The sequence below is a fragment of the Coregonus lavaretus genome (genome assembly GCF_964263955.1).
Source record: "Coregonus lavaretus genome assembly, chromosome: 7".
Taxonomy (NCBI): domain Eukaryota; kingdom Metazoa; phylum Chordata; class Actinopteri; order Salmoniformes; family Salmonidae; genus Coregonus; species Coregonus lavaretus.
Window position 1 is genome coordinate 58160570 of NC_139994.1, and position 21700 is coordinate 58182269.

Genomic DNA, 21700 nt, shown 5'->3' on the forward strand with positions numbered 1-21700 from the left:
TCATTGGCAAACTTCAGACAGCCCTGTATATGTGCTTTCTTGAGCAGGGGGACCTTGCGGGCGCTGCAGGATTTCAGTCCTTCACGGCGTAGTGTGTTACCAATTGTTTTCTTGGTGAATATGGTCCCAGCTGCCTTGAGATCATTGACAAGATCCTCCCGTGTAGTTCTGGGCTGATTCCTCACCGTTTTCATGATCATTGCAACTCCACGAGGTGAGATCTTGCATGGAGCACCAGGCTGAGGGAGATTGACAGTTCTTTTGTGTTTCTTCCATTTGCGAATAATCGCACCAACTGTTGTCACCTTCTCACCAAGCTGCTTGGCGATGGTCTTGTAGCCCATTCCAGCCTTGTGTAGGTCTACAATCTTGTCCCTGACATCCTTGGAGAGCTCTTTGGTCTTGGCCATGGTGGAGAGTTTGTAATCGAGTGTGCTCCTAATCTCAACTCGTTACCTGTATAAAAGGCACGTGGGAGCCAGAAATCTTTCTGATTGAGAGGGGGTCAAATACTTATTTCCCTCATTTAAAATGCAAATCAATTTATAACATTTTTGACATGCCTTTTTCTGGATTTTTTTGTTGTTATTCTGTCTCTCACTGTTCAAATAAACCTACCATTAAAATTATAGACTGATAATTTCTTTGTCAGTGGGCAAACGTACAAAATCAGCAGGGGATCAAATACTTGTTTCCCTCACTATATATATATATATATATATATATATATATACAGTGGGGAAAAAAAGTATTTAGTCAGCCACCAATTGTGCAAGTTCTCCCACTTAAAAAGATGAGAGAGGCCTGTAATTTTCATCATAGGTACACGTCAACTATGACAGACAAAATGAGAAAAAAAAATCCAGAAAATCACATTGTAGGATTTTTAATGAACATATTTGCAAATTATGGTGGAAAATAAGTATTTGGTCAATAACAAAAGTTTCTCAATACTTTGTTATATACCCTTTGTTGGCAATGACACAGGTCAAACGTTTTCTGTAAGTCTTCACAAGGTTTTCACACACTGTTGCTGGTATTTTGGCCCATTCCTCCATGCAGATCTCCTCTAGAGCAGTGATGTTTTGGGGCTGTCGCTGGGCAACACAGACTTTCAACTCCCTCCAAAGATTTTCTATGGGGTTGAGATCAGGAGACTGGCTAGGCCACTCCAGGACCTTGAAATGCTTCTTACGAAGCCACTCCTTCATTGCCCGGGCGGTGTGTTTGGGATCATTGTCATGCTGAAAGACCCAGCCACATTTCATCTTCAATGCCCTTGCTGATGGAAGGAGGTTTTCACTCAAAATCTCACGATACATGGCCCCATTCATTCGTTCCTTTACACGGATCAGTCGTCCTGGTCCCTTTGCAGTAAAACAGCCCCAAAGCATGATGTTTCCACCCCCATACTTCACAGTAGGTATGGTGTTATTTGGATGCAACTCAGCATTCTTTGTCCTCCAAACACGACGAGTTGAGTTTTTACCAAAAAGTTATATTTTGGTTTCATCTGACCATATGACATTCTCCCAATCCTCTTCTGGATCATCCAAATGCACTCTAGCAAACTTCAGACAGGCCTGGACATGTACTGGCTTAAGCAGACGCACACGTCTTGCACTGCAGGATTTGAGTCCCTGGCGGCGTAGTGTGTTACTGATGGTAGGCTTTGTTACTTTGGTCCCAGCTCTCTGCAGGTCATTCACTAGGTCCCCCTGTGTGGTTCTGGGATTTTTGCTCACCGTTCTTGTGATCATTTTGACCCTACGGGGTGAGATCTTGCGTGGAGCCCCAGATCGAGGGAGATTATCAGTGGTCTTGTATGTCTTCCATTTCCTAATAATTGCTCCCACAGTTGATTTCTTCAAACCAAGCTGCTTACCTATTGCAGATTCAGTCTTCCCAGCCTGGTGCAGGTCTACAATTTTGTTTCTGGTGTCCTTTGTCAGCTCTTTGGTCTTGGCCATAGTGGAGTTTGGAGTGTGACTGTTTGAGGTTGTGGACAGGTGTCTTTTATACTGATAACAAGTTCAAACAGATGCCATTAATACAGGTAACGAGTGGAGGACAGAGGAGCCTCTTAAAGAAGAAGTTACAGGTCTGTGAGAGCCAGAAATCTTGCTTGTTTGTAGGTGACCAAATACTTATTTTCCACAATAATTTGCAAATAAATTCATTAAAAATCCTACAATGTGATTTTATGGATTTTTTTTTCTCAATTTGTCTTTCACAGTTGACATGTACCTATGATGAAATTACAGGCCTCTCTCATCTTTTTAAGTGGGAGAACTTGCACAAATAGTGGCTGACTAAATACTTTTTTTCCCCACTGTATATATATATTATATAATCTCTGTCTCTCTTCTCTCTCTCTCTGAAATAATTACTAAACTTTCAGGCTACTCACAGATTGCTTGAAGGCACTCCCTTTGTTGACTGATGTAGATTGGTGGTGTTATGACTCAGACTGAGTCAGTCAGTCCATGCATTCTGTTACAAGAGCCCTTCTCTATAAGGAGACGTTATACACGTTTATTGTGTTATCATTAAGCTTTGTCAAACTTTCTTTTTGTTAGAATCCCAGTTTATCAGGGATTATGTATCCAGTGGGTTTTCAGACTTTTCCAGTTATCAAATCAAAGTTTATTGGTAGCATACACCGATTTGAAGGTTTTATGGCAGGTGCAGCGAAATGCTTATGTTACTGGTTACCCCGTTAGGTTACTAGTTACCACATTAGTTGGTCTCAATTGATCTTGAGTGCACCCACCCAACCAGCACCAAAAGACATATCCTCAAATGTAAACAAAGCCTCCCAAATCCTTCATGGAAGAGCAAATAGACCCAAACCCTATAGCTACCTCTCTCTCCTCACACTCATCCTATGATTATTCAGTCGCTGAGTGGGTTAAAGATGTATTCCTGTGTACATAAAGCTGAATGACCTCAAAGCAATGGCATGTGTGAGAAATGACCTGTGTTTGGTTGCTCACGTGTCTTTACTGCAGAATTGGCACAGGATTGTGTCTCTCATGAGATAGTTGGGTGTGGGGATGGGAGTTGTCCTTGGGAATGTGTTTTGACAGGAAAAGTGCTTGTCCGGGCTAGCCCCTTCTTGCGTCTATCTGCATCAATGCGTTTCTGTCTGTCTGTGAAAATACAAAATGTATATGGTCTTCATTTGTTAGCAAAGCTATAGTCTGGACCCACTTCAGGTACCCATCATCAGCTAGGACATAGACATACACGTGTTATATCTCCTATGTCAGACAGTTTATGTGAGATAACTGGTTAGTGTTTCCCAGAGTAGTTGACACAGGAATGGAGAAGGCCTCTGACTCACACCCTTCTCTCTACTGATAACTCTGTGGGTGTTTTATGGCGGTAATTCCATGACGCGGAAGTCCACACACAGACAAGGACATGAAATAACGTGTATAGTTAGATAGACGTTAAGTAGTTGTTGGAAGTTGCAGCTTGGAGTCACAGGTTACGCCTCTTTGTGAATTGCAAACTTTGAGATCAAGACTGAGAGAGAAGAACATGCGCTTCCAGTAGTCTCTGAGCAACAGACGTGTGGGCTTTCGTGCTTTGAGACTGCAAGAAATGCTATTTCGAAGGTGATGTAGGAGCTGAGCAGAAATAGCAAAAATAAGTTACCTGATTTAAGAACAGAAGGATGGGCACAAATGTTGAGGTATGATTAGCTTTATATGTGGTAGCGGTAAACAGTGAGACTGTAAGTGATTAACACCCACTGGCTTATTCTAAGAGATGCCATGCCACATTAGCATTGAGTGATACCTATCCACATTCCACACAATATCTTTAGTGTTCGTGTGTTAGAGCATCCTGTGATTCTCTACATGACTACTATGTGAAACAGCTGGTTAGACTTGTAAAACATCTCCCATCCCATTCACACACACATTAACATTTCAACGTCTGGGTTTAGGACGTTGATGCCTGTACGGTTCCTTGAAAGAGCGTTGGTTCCTCTTCAATACCATTTACTATGTCTACACCACATTTAAACCACTGTTACCCTATCCCTCTGTGTGAGTCACTTCTTCCTTGGCTGTCTAACACACCTTCATCTCTTTGTTTCCTGTCCCTCCCTCTCTGCCCATCCTCCATCGGTTAATTCTCCTCCTCAATCATCGCCCTTCCCCTCATCTGCTATATTCTTATATACCCTCTTTGTTTCTGTAACTGGTTCTTTGTCCATGTGAACGTGTCCCATGTTGTCAGGGGTGATAGGATTTCCCCCAACAAACGTGATATAACAAACTTGATTCAGCTGACACTGTGACTTTGGTGCCAGGTTAAATGTATTTGCTCATTAGGGTTTTTTATGGTGTTTATTTGATTCAAAACAAAGGTCTGTTAGTGTTTGGCTGGTACTGAAAACTGTCACACTCAGCTCCCTCTTATGTTAGACAGCACGTCAGCTGAGGACTTTTATTGTTGAATTCTTGTTAAGGGTGTCCATAGCGACCAGAAGAGGCTGGTATGTGAACTTTGAACAGAGTTACGGTAAAACAGGCTGGCTCGTTATTGAATTGTGGCTCTTTGACTTCCGATGTTCCTCCACTGAACAAAATCAGTGACTTCTCAATTGAATTATGCATAATATTCAATTGGTGTAGCTGCTGGGAATGAGCAACAAGGCAGTGCTTACGCTGTTTCTTGGAATTGGCTTGAAATGCATCCTCCCTTAAGGTGATCACTGACTGGACTGGTGAAAGCTATGTAGTGGAACCCTTTCTTACTTACCTACCCATTCTAGTTAGAAACTACTTTGACAAAGGAAGGATGCATTGTTCTACTAATGGAACCGGACCATCCTGATACTTTATTTGGATCCCCATTAGCTTTTGCAGAAGCTGCAGCTACCCTTCCTGGGGTCCGCACAAAACATGACAAGTAACAAAACGCTGATGCACTAATAGAAAAGGACAGTTACACACATTTAAAATACAACGATATACAATTAAAAAAAATACAAACAATACAACTAAAAAAGGTGTGTGTCTGTGTGTGTCCCCTCACAGTCCCCACCATTCCATGAGATGTTGTTTAATCCGTTGTTCAAGCTGTTTGCTTGAGTAATTGGAGATGGGAGTTCCATGCGATCATTGCGCTGTATAAAACTGTGCGTTGCCGTGAATTTGTTTTGGACTTGTGGGGTATGTAAGGGTGTCTGAGCTGAATGATATTTGATTATGCATACGATCTGGAATTTTCGTCACAGTAATATTTCTCATAAAAACTAGAAGAGAAGCAGTTAATCTCTTGTCAAGCCTCAACCAGGAAAGACTGGCATGCATTTTGTTGATGTGCAGTTATGGGCAAGGCGTGCTGCTCTGTTTTGAGCCAGCTGCAGTTTTGCTAAATCTTTCTTTTCTGCACTTGACCATATTACCGGACATGTAGAGTGTGGAATCATCCACATACATAGTCATTCTAGCTTTGTGTAAGACCAGTGGCAAATAATTTGTACAAACAGATAAGAGTAATGGCCCAAGGCAACTGCCCTGAGGGACACCACACTGTACATATCTGATGTTAGAGAAGCTTCTATTGGATAAATAACTCTCCAACCATGTGATGGCAGGTGATGTGAAGCCATAGCAAGTGAGTTTTTTCAATAACAATTTATGATCAATAACGTCAAAGGCTGCACTGATATCTAACTACACAGCTCAACTATTCTTAATATCCATTTATCATTTATCATCTGAGTCAGTATAGTACAAGTTGAGTGTGTTTCTCTATATGCATGCTGAAAGTTCAGTAGTTAACTTGTTCTCTGACAAATAGCATTGTATTTGGTCAAACACAATTCTCTCCATCAGTTTACTAAGAACAGGCAGAAAACTGATTGGGTGGCTGTTAGAGACAGCAAAGGGTGCTTTACTATTTTTAGGCAGTGGAATTACTTTAGCTTCCTTCCACGCTGGTGGACACACATGCTCCTTTAGGTTTTGGTTAAAGATATAGCAAATAGGGTTGGCAATACAATCTGCTACCAATCTCAATAGTTTCCTGTCATGGTTGTCTATACCTGGTGGCTTATCATTATTGATGGATAACAATCGTTTTTCCACCTCTCCCACACTAACTTGACCAAATTCAAAACAGCAATCCTTCTCTTTCATTATTCAAGCTTTTATACAAAAATTATGATGGTTCAGTGTTGTCATTTCACTTCTGAGTTTTTCCACTTTACTAGTGAAATATTCATTGAAATGATTGGCAATATCGAAAGGTTTTGTTATAAATTACCCATCAAATTCAATGAACTATGGAGATTAATTGGGTTTTCTGCCCATGATATCATTTAAGGTACTCCAAAGTATTTTTTCATTGTGTTTTATGTCTTTTATCTTGGTTTGGTAATATAATTTATTCTTCTTTTTGTTAAGTTTAGTCACAAAATGTCTGTTTACAGTATGTCAACCAATCAGCTGAGCAGCCTGACTTGTTTGCCACCTCTTTTGCATGATTTATTTGAACAATACCATTTTTCAATTCATCATCAATCCAGTGGGCTCTAACAGTTCTCACAGTTAATTTCTTAACAGATGCATTCTTGTCAACAACTGGCATGAATAATTTTACAAATACTTCCAGTGCTGCATCTGGATTCACTTCCTCATACACATCAGACCAACATACATGTGTTTTACATCTTCAACAAAAGAGTCCTGAGAACATTTTGTATGATCTCTTTTACATTACTTTAGGTCCAAACTTTGGCACTTTGGCTTTACTTGTTATTGCCTAAATGTTATGGTCACTGCAGCCAATGAGAACTGATATTGCTTTGGAGCAGAGCTCTGCAGCATTAGTGAAGATATGATCAATACAAGTGGATGTCACAGATCCAAAACTATTGGGATGCACTCTAGTTGGTTGAGTGATAACCTGGGTCATATTACAGGCATTAGTCCCAGTTAGAATATTCCTCTTGAGGACATCTAGTTGCTAACCAGTCAATGTTTGGGTCACCCGGAAAATAGTGTGTGTGATGTTAACAGAGGTCTATCAAGCATTGCACACACATTATCCAAATACTGACTGTTAGCACTTGATGGTCTATAGCAGCACCCCAAAAGAATAGGCTTTAGATGAGGCAGCTGAACTTGCAACCACAACACTTTAACAACATTTGACATGAGATCCTCTCTAAGCTTTACAGTAATGTCTCTGAACATATACAGCAGCGCCTCCAACATAGGCATTCCTGTCTTTTCTGTAGATGTTATATCCTTGTATTGCTACTGCTGTAGCATCAAAGGAATTCTCTAAGTGAGTTTCAGAGATGAACAGTATATGAATGTTATCCAATGTTAGTGATTTCATTAAACTTATTTGTAAGGCTACATACTGTATATTAATATGGGCTATTCTTAGCCCTTACCTGGGTGACTTCAGAAAGTATTTATACCACTTGACTTATTCCACATTTTGTTGTTACAGCATGAATTCAAATGGATTAAATATAAAAAAATAAATTATATGGTGAAGCGTGATTCATCACTCCAGAAAATGCGTTTCCACTGCTCCAGAGTCCAATGGCAGCGATCTTTACACTATTCCAGCCGACGCTTGCATTGCGCATGGTGATCTTAGGCTTGTGTGCAGCTGCTCGGCCATGGAAATCCATTTAATGAAGCTCCTGACGAACAGTTATTGTGCTGATGTTGCTTCCAGAGGCAGTTTGGAACTTTGTAGTGAGTGTTGCAACCGAGGACAGGCGGTTTTTACACGCTTTAGCACTTGGTGGTCCCGTTCTGTTAGCTTGTGTGGCCTACCACTTCGCGGCTGCGCCATTGTTGCTCCTAGATGTTTCCACTTCACAGTAACAGCACTTACATTTGACCGGGGCAGCTCTAGCAGGGCAGAAATTCGACGAACTGACTTGTTGGAAAGGTGGCATCCTATGACGGTGCCATGTTGAAAATCACTGAGCACTTCAGTAAGGCCATTCTACTGCCAATGTTTGTCTATGGAGATTGCATGGCTGTGTGCTCGATTTTATACACCTGTCAGCAACGGGTGTGGCTGAAATAGCCAAATCCACTAATTTGAAGGGGTGTCCACATATTTATGTATATATATATATATATATATAGTGTATGTCATCAGTACACTCGTAACAACTTAAGCATTATGAAACTTCTATTCGAGCAAATAAACCTTGCGTAGCAAATAAACCATATTTTTTACGTTTACCAAATTCGACACTCATTGACCACCATACAAAAACTCCTTGCTTGGTGGGCAAAATGCCGAAAAAACAGCACCTGCTAGAGGGAGAAAGATTTTCTGCCGAATTGGGCTTCTCTCTTCCTCTCTCTCTGGTGACATCTAAAGGATGATCAAAGGAAATTGGATCCACCTGAGCTCAATTTGGAGTGTCATAGCAAAGGGGTGTGAAATACTTATGTAAATGGGGTATAAATACTTTCTGAAGGCACTGTATTATGGTAAAATACAAATAAATACATTGTTTATCAGATGGTGTGTGTGTGTGTGTGTGTGTGTGTGTGTGTGGGTGAAGCTACTGACCCTGAAGCGTGGCTCTCTCATTCCTCCCAGGCTTTAGGGAGGGAGGGTGGACAATGAGCTTGTCGTTGCTGCCACGCTCTCTGGCAGCTTTCATAGCTGGGTTAAGTTCTTTCCACCTCTGGCGCACAGCTTCATAGAAGTCCTCGTTGAGGAAGATGTTGGTTCCTCTCACTTTCTTGGCTCTCTCCAGAACAGCCGTCTTGTTCTTGAACCTTAGGAACTTGACCACTATTGGCCTAGGTCTGTCACCTGGGCTGGTTACAGGTTTTCCAGACCTGTGGGCTCAACCTCAATCTTCCTATGATCCATCTGCAGCTTTTTGTGATAATTTTTCTCACTTTCTCCTCAGACTCCATCCAGGTCTCATGATTCACAGACAGTGCTGATGTCTACTTGAGTGGACTTACAGTTTGTTGTCATCTTGCTGCAAATCTCTTTCAGGACATCCACCTCTCCCTGGGAGAACTGCAAACTGTTCTTAAGGTCCTGGACCTCTCTGGTCAGATCGTCCATTATTTTGTTAATTGAGTCCACCAGTATTTGGAAAAAGCTCTTGAAGGTAGTTTCCTGTTGCTGTAACAATTGCTTGTAGACATATTTTTGTTTATTTTAAAAGGTAATGATAGCGAAACACTGTCCTCTCCATTTTTCCAACCTTCTTTAACTTTGGGCAGCATGATGGTAGCAAGTAGGCTAACGCTGGTACTTCATGCAATTCCAGCCAGCGTAGCTCTTAGGGCCGACGGAAACGGCACCTTTACGTGACTCTTACCCTCCATCTTCTCTGACCCTTTGACCTTTGAACCCACTAGTGCTGTGGTGCCCTGTAGGGTCATGCTGATGGACCAGGACACTCAGTGGCTGTACCAACTCCTGGCCGAGGTCCAGTTGGAGAGGTTCTACGTGCGTGTCCGGGACGGCCTCAACATCACCTGCATAGAACACTTCACCTACGTCAAGGAGTCTGACCTAGAGCAGATTGGCATCAGCAAACCAGGTCAGTGCTCTATTTTTCTCCAACACAGTTGCCTCCAACTGATTTGTATCAGAGCTTTGCTGTTTTCACCAGATGGTATACAGTTACGGACTAATGTGACTTTGCATAGCAAATTAGGAGAACTTAGGCAGCAGGTTAGGATAATTAACGCAGCAGGCTAGGGGAATTAGGTTAAGGTTAGGAAAAGGGTTAGTCTTAGCTAAAATGCTAAACTTCTCCGCAACACGAACATGCAACTTTTTTTTAAATCATAGCTGTATACCATCTTGCCACAACTGACTTCAGCTAACTATCCTCCATGTTGACACTACCAGTAGATTAGTGGGTTACAGTAGAATAATGAATTGTAAGTGCTGTTGATCTATTTTGTTGTATGATCAATGGTAATGTCATTTGTTCTGATTGTAATTGTATTTGTTGACATGTAGGACAGAGAAGATTATGGAAGGCTGTGCAACGCTACAGGATCACCATGAGGCCAAAGTCATGGATAACCAAGGTAAGACCTGTACACCACTCCCCACAATGTATTTCCTTGAAGATTGTTAATTGTAAAACGTATTATTTTTATATATATATATATATATCTATAAATATATATATATATATTTTATCCCAGGTCTTCAGTGGCCGTGGTCCGGAGGGGGGTGACCAATGGGGCAATGTGGGGCCCGGCCAGGGGCAGGGCCAGGAGACAGGAGGGCGGGCCCTCACCTGTCTGATCCAGGACACTGAGCTATCTCTGGGGGAGAAGCTGGGCATGGGCTCCTTCGGCGTGGTGAAGAGGGGAGAGTGGCAGACCCCCACTGGGAGAGTGGTGAGTGAATTTGTAATAGTGGGACACTATTTAACTTTTAATTTTACTCACCAAGTCCAACGTTATGAATGTGGATATGCAGTAGTACTAGTGAAAAGCCAGAGCTAGGTTGTCTGTTTAGAAGACACACAGGGTAAGATATCTTCAAAAAGATCAATAGAAATTGCATTACAGTATATCCCCGATCAATAGAAATTGCATTACAGTATATCCCTGATCAAAGAAAATTGCATTATAATCGATCCCAAATGTTATTCATCAGTACACCTAACTCATCCATCTTTCCCCTTCTCCTTGCTGTTGCCGTGACAGCTGCCTGTGGCGGTGAAGTCTCTGAAGAGTAGCCTGTCCAGACAGACGGACACCCTGACAGACTTCCTCCAGGAGGTGACCACCATGCAGTCGCTAGACCACCCCAACATCATCCGCCTCTATGGAGTGGTGCTCACACAGCCTTTCAAGATGGTGAGACTGCCATATTCTTTCTATCCTCTGAAAGATGGAGGATAAAACATATTTAGTATTGCTCATATTTCTACATTGAAATCTTGTCTCCTTTCATTCCTGGCCCCAATAGGCTAATATTATATTCGGTAGATCGGTTATTCAAATACAGCCATTCAAATTTAAAGAAACATTCAATGGTCATTCTGATGTTATGTTTATCAAAGAATTCACTTAGCGAATTTGAGGGAAAATGTAAAATCCTCATAATAAAATAAGTCCCTTTAAAACCCGATTGACCTTCCCCCAGGTGACAGAGCTGGCATCTCTGGGGTCCCTATATGACACGCTGCGCTCTCGCCAGTACGAGTACCCCCTGGCACGCCTCTGGCTCTTTGCCACCCAGATAGCAGCAGGCATGGAGTACCTGGAGGGTCGCAGGTGAGACACGAAACAGTCCCACTCTACGGACTACAACCACATATGCCAGTTTAACCACTAACTTTACTGTAACCCTAAATGTAAACAATTCCTCTGACCAACGTAATCCATTTAGTCCTCAATTGATTGACATTTCCTGAAAGCCAATCAAATTTGACCAGAGGCGGATGAAGACACTTCTATCCAATGAAAACCAGTATCATTTGTGGTTTTGGCTGGTAAAGTGTGCCTGTGCTATATCTCCCCCAGGTTCATTCACAGGGATCTGGCTGCCCGGAATGTTCTGCTGGCCTCCAGGGAGATGGTGAAGATCGGGGACTTTGGGCTGATGAGGGGCCTGAGCCAGGAGACGGATCACTACATGATGACAGCCCACAGACGCATCCCCTTCGCCTGGTGAGCTGAGGAGGAAACATGAAGGAGTTTGTGGGGGGATATGTTATTTACAAGTCATTGATTGTTTAGCAGTGTAACCTAATGGAAGCCGATGTGGAGATAATACTACTGTGGGATTTTCTTTGCTGAATGATTGTCAGTTTGTAGTAATTCCATTTCTCTCTTGCTCCCTCCAGGTGTGCCCCAGAGAGTCTGCGTTTGGGCTCCTTCACCCACTCCTCTGACGTGTGGATGTTTGGAGTCCTCCTCTGGGAGATGTTCACCTATTGTGAGGAGCCTTGGCTGGGGCTATCTGGCAGACAGGTATGTGTAGAAATTGAGTCTGGAGGAGACAGTTTTGTACACCTTGTAGGTAGAGCACTTTAAGGTGAACCATGACTCACAAGGAGTCAAGGCTCCAAGCATTTGTGCGACTTCTGAAATATTTGAGCCCTTTGTGCAAAATAAAATGTTCAATATTGTGTGTGACCACAAACATATTCAATATCTCTACATTGCAATGTCTTTGTCATTAAACATTCCTCTTTTTTTTCTCTCCTCAGATCCTGTGGAGGGTGGAGCGGGAGGGAGAGCGTATGGAGCGACCCCCTGACTGTCCTCAGGAACTCTACTCTGTGATGAGGAAGTGTTGGGCCTGCACCCCATCCGACCGACCCACCTTCTCCCAGCTCACCACTCTGGTAGCAGAGGTAACACACTATACATATATTTCCATGTACATTTATTATACACACATACATATATATATATATATATATATACATACATACATACATACATAGATACATACATACATACATACATACATACATACATACATACATACATACATACATACATACATACATACATACATACATACATACATACATACATACATAACCAGTGAAAAGTTTGGACACACCAACTCATTCAAGGGTTTTTCTTTATTTTTTTACTATTTTCTACATTGTATTTCATAGTGTAACCAAAAAAGTGTTAAACAAATCAAAATATATTTTATTTTGAGATTCATCAAATAGCCACCCTTTGCCTTGATGACAGCTTTGCACACTCTTGGCATTCTCTCAACCAGCTTCATGAGGTAGTCACCTGGAATGCATTTCAATTAACAGGTGTGCCTTCTTAAAATTAAATTAGTGGAATTTATTTCCTTCTTAATGCGTTTGAGCCAATCAGTTGTGTTGTGACAAGGTAGGGGGCTATACAGAAGATAGCCCTACTTGGTAAAAGACCAAGTCCATATTATGGCAAGAACAGCTCAAGTAAGCGAAGAGAAACGACAGTCCATCATTACTTTAAGACATGAAGGTCAGTCAATACGTAAAATCTCAAGAACTTTGAAAGTTCTTGCAGTCGCAAAAACCATCAAGCGCTATGATGAAACTGGCTCTCATGAGGACTGCCACAGGAATGGAAGACCCAGAGTTACCTCTGCTGCAGAGGATAAGCTCATTAGTTACCAGCCTCAGAAATTGCAGCCCAAATAAATGCTTCACAGAGTTCAAGTAACAGACACATCTCAACATCAACTGTTCAGAGGCCACTGTGTGAATCAGGCCTTCATAGTCAAATTGCTGCAAAGAAACCACTACTAAAGGACACCAAAAAGAAGAGACCTGCTTGGGCCAAGAAACACGAGCAATGAACATTAGACCGGTGGAAATTTGTCCTTTGGTCTGGAGTCCAAATTTGAGATTTTTGGTTCCAACCGCTGTGTCTTTGTGAGACGCAATGTGGATGAAGAGAAACTTCGCGTGTGTATTTCCCACCGTGAAGCATGGAGGAGGAGGTGTGATGGTGTGGGGGTGCTTTGCTGGTGACACTGTCTGTGATTTATTTAGAATTCAAGGCACACTTAACCAGCATGGCTACCACAGCATTCTGCAGCAATACGCCATCCAATCTGGTTTGGGCTTAGTGGGACTATCATTTTGTTTTTCAACAGGACAATGACCCAACACACCTCCAGGCTGTGTAAGGGCTATTTTACCAAGAAGGAGAGTGATGGAGTGCTGCATCAGATCACCTGGCCTCCACAATCCCCTGACCTCAACCAAATTGAGATGGTTTGGGATGAGTCGGACCGCAGAGTGAAGGAAAAGCAGCAGACAAGTGCTCAGCATATGTGGGAACTCCTTCAAGACTGTTGGAAAAGCATTCTAGGTGAAGCTGGTTGAGACAATGCCAAGAGAGTGCAAAGCTGTCATCAAGGCGAAGGGTGGCTATTTGAAGAATCTCTATATTTTGATTTGTTTAACACTTTTTTTGGTTACTACATGATTCCAAATGTGTTATTTTGATGTCTTCACTATTATTCTACAATGTAGAAATTAGTAAAAAATAAAGAAAAATCCTTGAATGAGTAGGTGTTCTAAAACTTTTGACCGGTTGTGTATGTGTGTGTGTGTGTGTGTATGTATATATATATATATATATATATATATATATATATATATATATATATATATATAAACTCACTCACTCACTACTGGTCAAAAGTTATATATATATATATATACATACATACATACATACATACATACTAACATTTACATTATACTCACATAATACATTCTAGTCCAGTGTTTCCCAAACTCGGTCCTGGGCCCCACGTCTTGTTTTTTGTCCTAGCACTACACAGCTTATTCAAATAATCAAAGCTTTAATGATAAGTTGGTTATTTGAATCCGCTGTGTAGTGCTAGGGCAAAAACCAAAACGTGCACCCAGGGGGGGCCCCAGGACTGAGTTTGGGAAACCCTGCTCTAATCCAGTGGTTCATAAACATGTTTACTTTTTAAGCATGTCGGCAGTGACCAAAATACAGGGCATTTTCACTTTGAGACGGACTTAAATGGTTTTCCCCTCCCCTGCTCCCTCTATCCAGGCTCAGCCTATGGAGGTGCGTGCTGTGAGGGACTTTGCGGAACCTAGGAAACTCACTCTGCTGTCCAAAGACCCAGTGACTGTCATAGACCATGGGTGAGAGAGAGGGGGATGGGAAGAAGGGAAATATTTATGGACATAAAGAAAGAGGGGTTCATTCGTTAAACCTGTTCCTTCAAAGAGCTCCACTCTTGAACTGCATTCCAACCCTGATTTGACTGTTAACCCTAATCCTCACATTCTTGCCCCCTTGTGGTAATTCTTGAGAGGGGGGGTATTATCAAATTCTTTATCACGAGAATCTTACAATTACACTACGCTCTCTCTCCTTTTATTAACTTGGCTAACAATTTACATTATGCAGGGACTTTTGTAAAATTGTGTCAAGAGGGTGGTTAAGGATTTATGAGCAGTTGATATTTTTAGTTAGTCTATAAGTCAGTATAAACAGTTATAAATCATTGGTTGAAATTGTATGATATTCACTGGTTTCTTAATGTGATTGTTCTCCTGTAGTCTGGAGCTGTGTGAGTGGAAGGGTCAGAACCAGAGGACCCTGACAGTGGGCTGGTTCCCCCCGAGCCTGGCTGCCCCCAGCAGCTCCCCTGCTCCTCCTGCTGCCCCTGGTCCTTCTGCCTCCAGCCTCATCTCTCCCCCTCTGAGGGGCAGTCTGCAGCACACAGGGCATGGAGACACCCACCCCGACCGTAGCTGGGGCACCCCGGAGCGCCTCGATGAGTCAGTCAAGTTTTGAATTAGGTTTCGATAAGGCTTGGATAATGTTTTGCTGCTGGGCTTTAATCATGTTGTATGCTATCCTTGGTTCCTGCATTCAACAGCGCTGTTTTCTTGCAATGTTTGACAATGACGAGTTAGTTAAGGCAGAAACCGACTGCAGGAGGGTCTTAGCTGGTGAATTAACCACCTACCTCCAAACTTGATAGCTTTCCACTTAGTATTCAGCAGTTTTCTTTTGTAAACATTCCACCATGAGGAAATGTAACAACCTACCCAACCCATAGCTATATGATGAATGTAGTATGACTTTAAACCTTTGAGTGTACATCCTATGGCCCATGACCAATGTTCCCTCTACAATTTTCATCACTGAGCAAATTTCAGGTCTGCTGAGCGCAAACTTGAATGTTGTGAAACTTCTGTGCAACTTCCAACGCGCGTTTACTGTGAACACTGAGGCTGTACCCGCTTTAAGTTACAGTTTTAACAGTGGCCAAGTAGGCTACTGTGGCTATTTAATCATAATGTAGGCCTACCAGAGTGGCCTACCATCAAAAACAATGGAGAAAATGCATCCCATAACATTTTAACATGGAAATAGCTCGTTCAGCCTACAGATGCAGCCAATGTGTGGTGTTCAATGTAGGCCTACATGCAGGGCTTGACATTAACCTGTTTACCCACTTGTCCTTCAGACAAGGTGACTCAAAATGTTGTTGTTTGATGCAAGAATCCACTTTACAAAATAAAATGCATCATTATTCCCAATCATTATTACAGAGAATCAGACAAATTATGCTACCCTCTGCCTAGTCTACTTAGCTTATTCAAGCCTGTCTCAAAATACAACACTGCCCCTTTAAGACAAAAAAAATCTCTTTACCTGACTCGCTTTTCAAAGTTTAGTGCTCTTGTAGGAAGCAATCACTCCCCTATTGCTGACTACACATTATCAATAACTGGGCTAATAATTCACTAACTAGCAAAGGATATTAACAATGTGCACACCTGGCTACATGCAGCTCTCGCTTTGATCTCAAAACAAGCGCATCTACTCACGACCGCTCATGCTATAAACACAGTCCAGTTCAAAGTGAATGGCACTGATCCATATATGGCAATGGTCTATTTGTTTATAGGCCTACTGCAGCTCTGATTCGTTATTGCGCAACGGTCTGTGTAGAGTACGGGCCTGAGTCGTGCCTGTCAATGCAATAGAATCCTACTCCGATGTGTTCTGCCTACAACAACATCTCTTGCATAGTTAGTTTTGCATACTAAGTCTTGCATAGTTCGTTTTGTTTCGGTGCATTGAAAGTGGCTAATATTGCGTTGATTCGATCACAAGTCCATCAGAAAAGGGAAACGTTGATAGTGTTAACTAATGGGGAAAACTCTAGAAAGTTGAATCTCGTGCTTCTCTGCACAAGCTGATATTTCTTCTGCACAGCAGTCCCGGGGGAGCTGCGGCCCGCGCACAGCTTAGAGGGAACATTGCCCATGATCAGTGTGTATTTACCTGTGTGTTGTTATCTGACCTTTTCAGGAGCGTAACCTGGAGGAGCGGCCCAGCAAACAGAGCTAGAGAGGAGGAGGGCTCCAACTTACAGAAAATGTCAGGTAACGACGTCAAGCAGAGCTCTTTGATCAACATATGGCTGATACTAACATGTTCTCCATCTTCTACTGGCATCGAGAGCAAAGGGTCGCAATTTCGATACCAACTAGGGACAACCCCCCCCACCCACACACATGCTGTATACTGTACATGTTTTGTACAAAATAAATAAATGTGTTTAATAGAACTATCCCTCTGTCCCCAGGTATGTCCAGGAGTCTGGAGTCTGTCCTGAGCGATCCCCAGAGCAGGATTCAGACGGTAGTAGGGGTCAGGGTGGACCCCCGTCGTGGACCCGTCCCCAGTGCCATGGTGGCCCGCAGCACGGTGATGCAGCAGGACCCCCGTAGGTTCAGCGAGGCCAGCATCAACCCCCCGCCTCGCCCGCCCCTGCCCAACCTCAAACGCTTCAAGATCCCCCAGGTGATGATCCGAGATCAGAGGCCTACTGCAAATCCAGTCCCAGGCACCTTGTGGCCTCCACAGCCTCCAACACATCCGCAGCAGCAGATGCTACAGCCAGCCCAGCCTCAACCACCGCAGACCATGGGGGGAAGTAATCTGGGCAAGATGGCCCACATGGCACGGTCAACACCAGCACTGGATGACTATGGGAACAAGGAGAGGGATCAAGAAAAGGAGAGGGTGGTGAGGGAACGAGAGAGGGAGAGGTACCCGCCTCATGTGCAACGCACCAGGGAAGCCGTCATAGCACAGGTATGGAATGGATGTATGGTCTTTAGTTCTTGAGGTCTTAAGACAATTCAGGCTCTTTTAATTGGTCTAACATATTAAGGTATTCTGATTGGTCAGGTCATGGAGGCAGTGCATGGAGTGACCAATGAGGAGGTTCGGAACGCACTTCGCCGCAATGAGTGGAACCCTATAAGGGCCCAGCAACAACTCAAGGTGAGACAGAATTTCTCTTATAATTCTTATGTAATAATGCATATTTTATTTACATATACTTAAAATGTATTCTCCATTGAGCAACGTAGTTTACTAAGAATACAAAAATTAGGTATTACAACCAAATAATTGCAGCATTACTGCGAAAATGGAAGAGGAAAGAGTAAGGAACTTGTCTGTCGGCCCTGCATTAAAGAACATAATTGGTTAAAGAAAATTGTGATAAATAAAAAAGTATACCAATTTCATTTAAGGACCAAAGGATTGACAGCCGTCCCAAATAGATTGCAAAATAGTTCGGAAGAGATTTTTGATGTACCGATTCCATGGCATAGTGTTTATGAACTGATACGCAAAACGACGCCGGATTCAAAACTTCGAATTTTTCAATTTAAATTATTATACAAAATTCTTGATACCAACAGAATATTTTTTATATGGGGGATACAATCTTCCCAGCTCTGCAGATTTTGCTGCGAAGAGACAGAATCATTAGATCATTTGTTTTGGTACTGTCCATTTGTAGCTTGTTTTTGGACACAGGTCCAGGAATGGCTAAAGGATTGCAATATTTACCTGGAGCTAACCCTGCAGATAGCACTACTGGGTGATCTGAAAAGTCATAGTCAATCGATCAATAATATAATAATACTTTTAGCAAAAATGTTTATTCTCAATTTACAATCTGTAGAAACAATGAGAATAGAAGGGTTCCTAACTTTTGTAAAACATCACAGTACAGTTGAAAAATATGGCAAATAGAAATCCAATATGGATGGTGTTAAGAGATAGATGGGAGGTGTTGAATGGAGTTGAAGGATGGGACTAATAACAACTAATAACAAGATAACTAATGTAAAGCATACTGTGTCCATAATAAGTATATAGGTTATAGGTTCAGAGCTTTTGTGAAAGAGCACAGTTAGAAAGATATGGAATATAGAAGCAAACCGGATGGACATCATAAAAATGATCATAGAAGGTTGAGGGTAGAGGAAGTTCAGGAGTAAAAACAAACAAAATATAATTATTGTAGAATTGACTGTGTCCATAAAATGTATATAGTATGAATAAGCTGGAAGTAGACGCCTAAGCATTGTTGTTCACTAGTTTACTCCAATTAGGGGAGGGGTGGTGGGGTTGGAAAGTAATAAAGGGAAATATATTTTAATAAAGGATGTGTATGTATGTATATTATATATGTATGTATAATATATATATATATATATATATATATATATATATATATATATATATATATATATATATATATATATATATATGCGAGAGAAAAAAACATATGGGGGATTTGAAGTGATGCAGATAATTACATTAATGGAAGTTACAATCTATCTGCAATATTAAAGCTGATCTACCCCCTAAAAAAAAAAGTATTTGGATCAGCTGTGTTTGTAATTAATACTAGATATGATGCCCCAACCTTGTGCTCACTCCCCTCTCTCTCTCTCTCTCTTCTTCTCTCTCCTTCACTCTCAGATGGAGCACCTGTACTCTCTGAGTCTGTGTTCTCGTGACCACTGCGCCATGATCCTGTCCCGCTACCAGTGGGATCTAGAGCAGGCCAGTCGCTACTTGATCAGAATGGTACGGGAGGACAGGACTGGAGGAGGAGAGAGGAAGAGGAGGGACGGAGAGAGAGAGGCATCCCCTGCTGCCATGGAGAGACAAGGAGGAGAATGAGAGGTGCAGGGATGGAGGAATACTGGAAACTGGGGACAAGAAAGCTTTACAACATTTAAGAGGAACTGACAAGGAATTTTAGGAATTGAATAGATGGAAGGAGGATGCAAAATGAATTGAATATATATGGAGTGAACCATAGACATTACAGTCCTCAAATACTATTTTTATCATTTTTTTACAGTTCTGTTAACAGTATTTTTTTTAACGACGTGACAAACTGCCACATCCTCTGTTCTCAAAAATAGTTGTATCATGATTAATTTGTATATATTGTATTAACATTGATTATATTTGTTGAATAAATTGTTGATACAAAATGTGCATGAGCTAGTGGTGTACATGTGGCTCATGCCCCTCAATTCTACACAAAGTTGGTACAGCTGGGATGTTGTAGAATCAAGAGGGTACACAGTGTGATATCATTTCCTTTCACAGGAAGTGTTTGGCATTTCTCACTGCTTTGACTTCCTTATTGACCTCTTTGGTTGAGAGTTGTAAGCTTCACATTATGCTGTCTATAAAACTACAGCAGGAGCTGGTCACACAGGGCTGGAGAATCTAACACTACTATGGAGGGAGGTGGCCTTATGTTAACCTGTACTTCAGCATGCTTCCAGCAAGATGGGAGTAATGAGAACGCCTCCCTTATGTCGTGAACCTGCCTTACTCCTTTCAGGCTCCCCTGGCACTCTGCCACTACTATTTTGGGTTCGGGAAAATGAATGTGCAAAAAACAACAAGGTATGAGGTTTGAACCGTCAACCAGGACCTCTTTAAAATCAAGCACGAATCTGTGTAATTGAGATTCACAATTACAAAAAAACTAATTGATCATGCTTTGAAACCACAAGACAATTTCCCATTGAGCCGACATACAGGTGCAGCTCAATACATTAGAATATTGTGGAAAAGTTAAGTAATTTCAATAATTCAATTGACAAAGTGAAACTCATATCGTGGATTAATTACACAAAAAGTGAAATAGTTCAAGCCTGTATTTATTTTAATCTTGATGATTACGGCTTACAGCTCATGAAAACCCCAAATTCAGTATCTCAGAAAATGGGAATATGACATAAGAGCAGTGAAAAAAGGAAATTTAATACAGACATGTCGGCCTTCTGAAAAGTATGTTCTTGTACATGTAGTCAGTACTTGGTTGGGGCTCCTTTTGCATGAATCACTGCATCTATGCGGATGGCATGGAGTCGATCAGCCTGTGGCACTGCTGAGGTGTTATGGAAGCCCAGGTTGCTTCGTTAGCGGCCTTCAGCTCGTCTGCATTGTTGGGTCTCGTGTTTCATCGTCCTCTTGACAATAACCCATAAATTCTCTATGGGGTCCAGATCAGGCGAGTTTGCTGGCCAATCAAGAACAGTAATCCCACGGTCATTGATCCAGGTATTGGGACCTTTGGCAGTGTTGGCAGGTGCCAAGTCCTGCTGGAAAATGAAATCAGCATCTCCATAAAGCTTGTCACGGGGGGCCAGTATGAAAAATGTATGCACTCCCTAATTGTAAGTCGCTCTGGATAAGAGTGTCTGCTAAATGACTAAAATGTCAATTGGATCACAAAAAAAAAAAAAAGGAAGCATGAAGTGCTCTAACATTTCCTGGTAGATGGCTGAGTTGACTTTGGACTTGATGAAACACAGTGGACCAACACCAGAAGATGACATGGCTCCCCAAATCATCACTGACTGTGGAAACTTCACACTGGACTTCAAGCAACTTGGATTCTGTGCCTCTCCACTCTTCCTCCAGACTCTGGGACCTTGATTGCCAAATTAAATGCAACATTTACTTTCATCTGAAAAGAGGACTTTGGACCACTGAGCGACAGACCAGTAATTTTTCTCCTTAGCCCAGGTAAGACGCTTCTGACGTTGCCTCTGGTTCAGGAGTGGCTTGACACAAGGAATGCGACAGTTGTAGCCCATTCCCTGGATACGTCTGTGCGTGGTGGCTCTTGATGCACTGACTCCTGCCTCAGTCCACTCCTTGTGAAGCTCCCCCACATTTTTGAATGGCCTTTGCTTGACAATCCTCTCAAGGCTCCGGTTATCCCTGTTGCTTGTGCACCTTTTCCTACCACACTTCTTCCTTCCACTCGACTTCCATGAATATGCTTGGATACAGCACTCTGTGAACAGCCAGCTTCTTTAGCA

At 42.1% G+C, this 21700-nt stretch overlaps 1 protein-coding gene across 4 annotated transcripts in view; it reads left to right on the plus strand.

The window, feature by feature from the left end:
- Nucleotides 1-21106, plus strand: part of tnk1 (tyrosine kinase, non-receptor, 1) — a 28312-nt gene extending 7206 nt beyond the window's left edge. The window contains exons 1-15 of one of the 4 annotated variants that reach the window (XM_084165053.1): nucleotides 3447-3623; nucleotides 9393-9577; nucleotides 10006-10076; nucleotides 10197-10394; nucleotides 10707-10859; nucleotides 11149-11279; nucleotides 11529-11675; nucleotides 11852-11978; nucleotides 12218-12364; nucleotides 14565-14659; nucleotides 15080-15301; nucleotides 16848-16921; nucleotides 17125-17636; nucleotides 17733-17828; nucleotides 19326-21106. In XM_084165053.1, coding sequence (XP_084021179.1) covers nucleotides 3610-3623; nucleotides 9393-9577; nucleotides 10006-10076; nucleotides 10197-10394; nucleotides 10707-10859; nucleotides 11149-11279; nucleotides 11529-11675; nucleotides 11852-11978; nucleotides 12218-12364; nucleotides 14565-14659; nucleotides 15080-15301; nucleotides 16848-16921; nucleotides 17125-17636; nucleotides 17733-17828; nucleotides 19326-19529 — 2376 coding nt within the window. In that variant the 5' untranslated portion in view covers nucleotides 3447-3609 and the 3' untranslated portion in view covers nucleotides 19530-21106. Of the gene's footprint in view, nucleotides 1-3446; nucleotides 3701-9392; nucleotides 9578-10005; nucleotides 10077-10196; nucleotides 10395-10706; nucleotides 10860-11148; nucleotides 11280-11528; nucleotides 11676-11851; nucleotides 11979-12217; nucleotides 12365-14564; nucleotides 14660-15079; nucleotides 15302-16847; nucleotides 16922-17124; nucleotides 17637-17732; nucleotides 17829-19325 lie in introns of those variants that run through there. The other 3 variants (XM_084165054.1, XM_084165055.1, XM_084165056.1) reach the window with 3 other exon arrangements.
- Nucleotides 21107-21700: the final 594 nt, after the last annotated feature.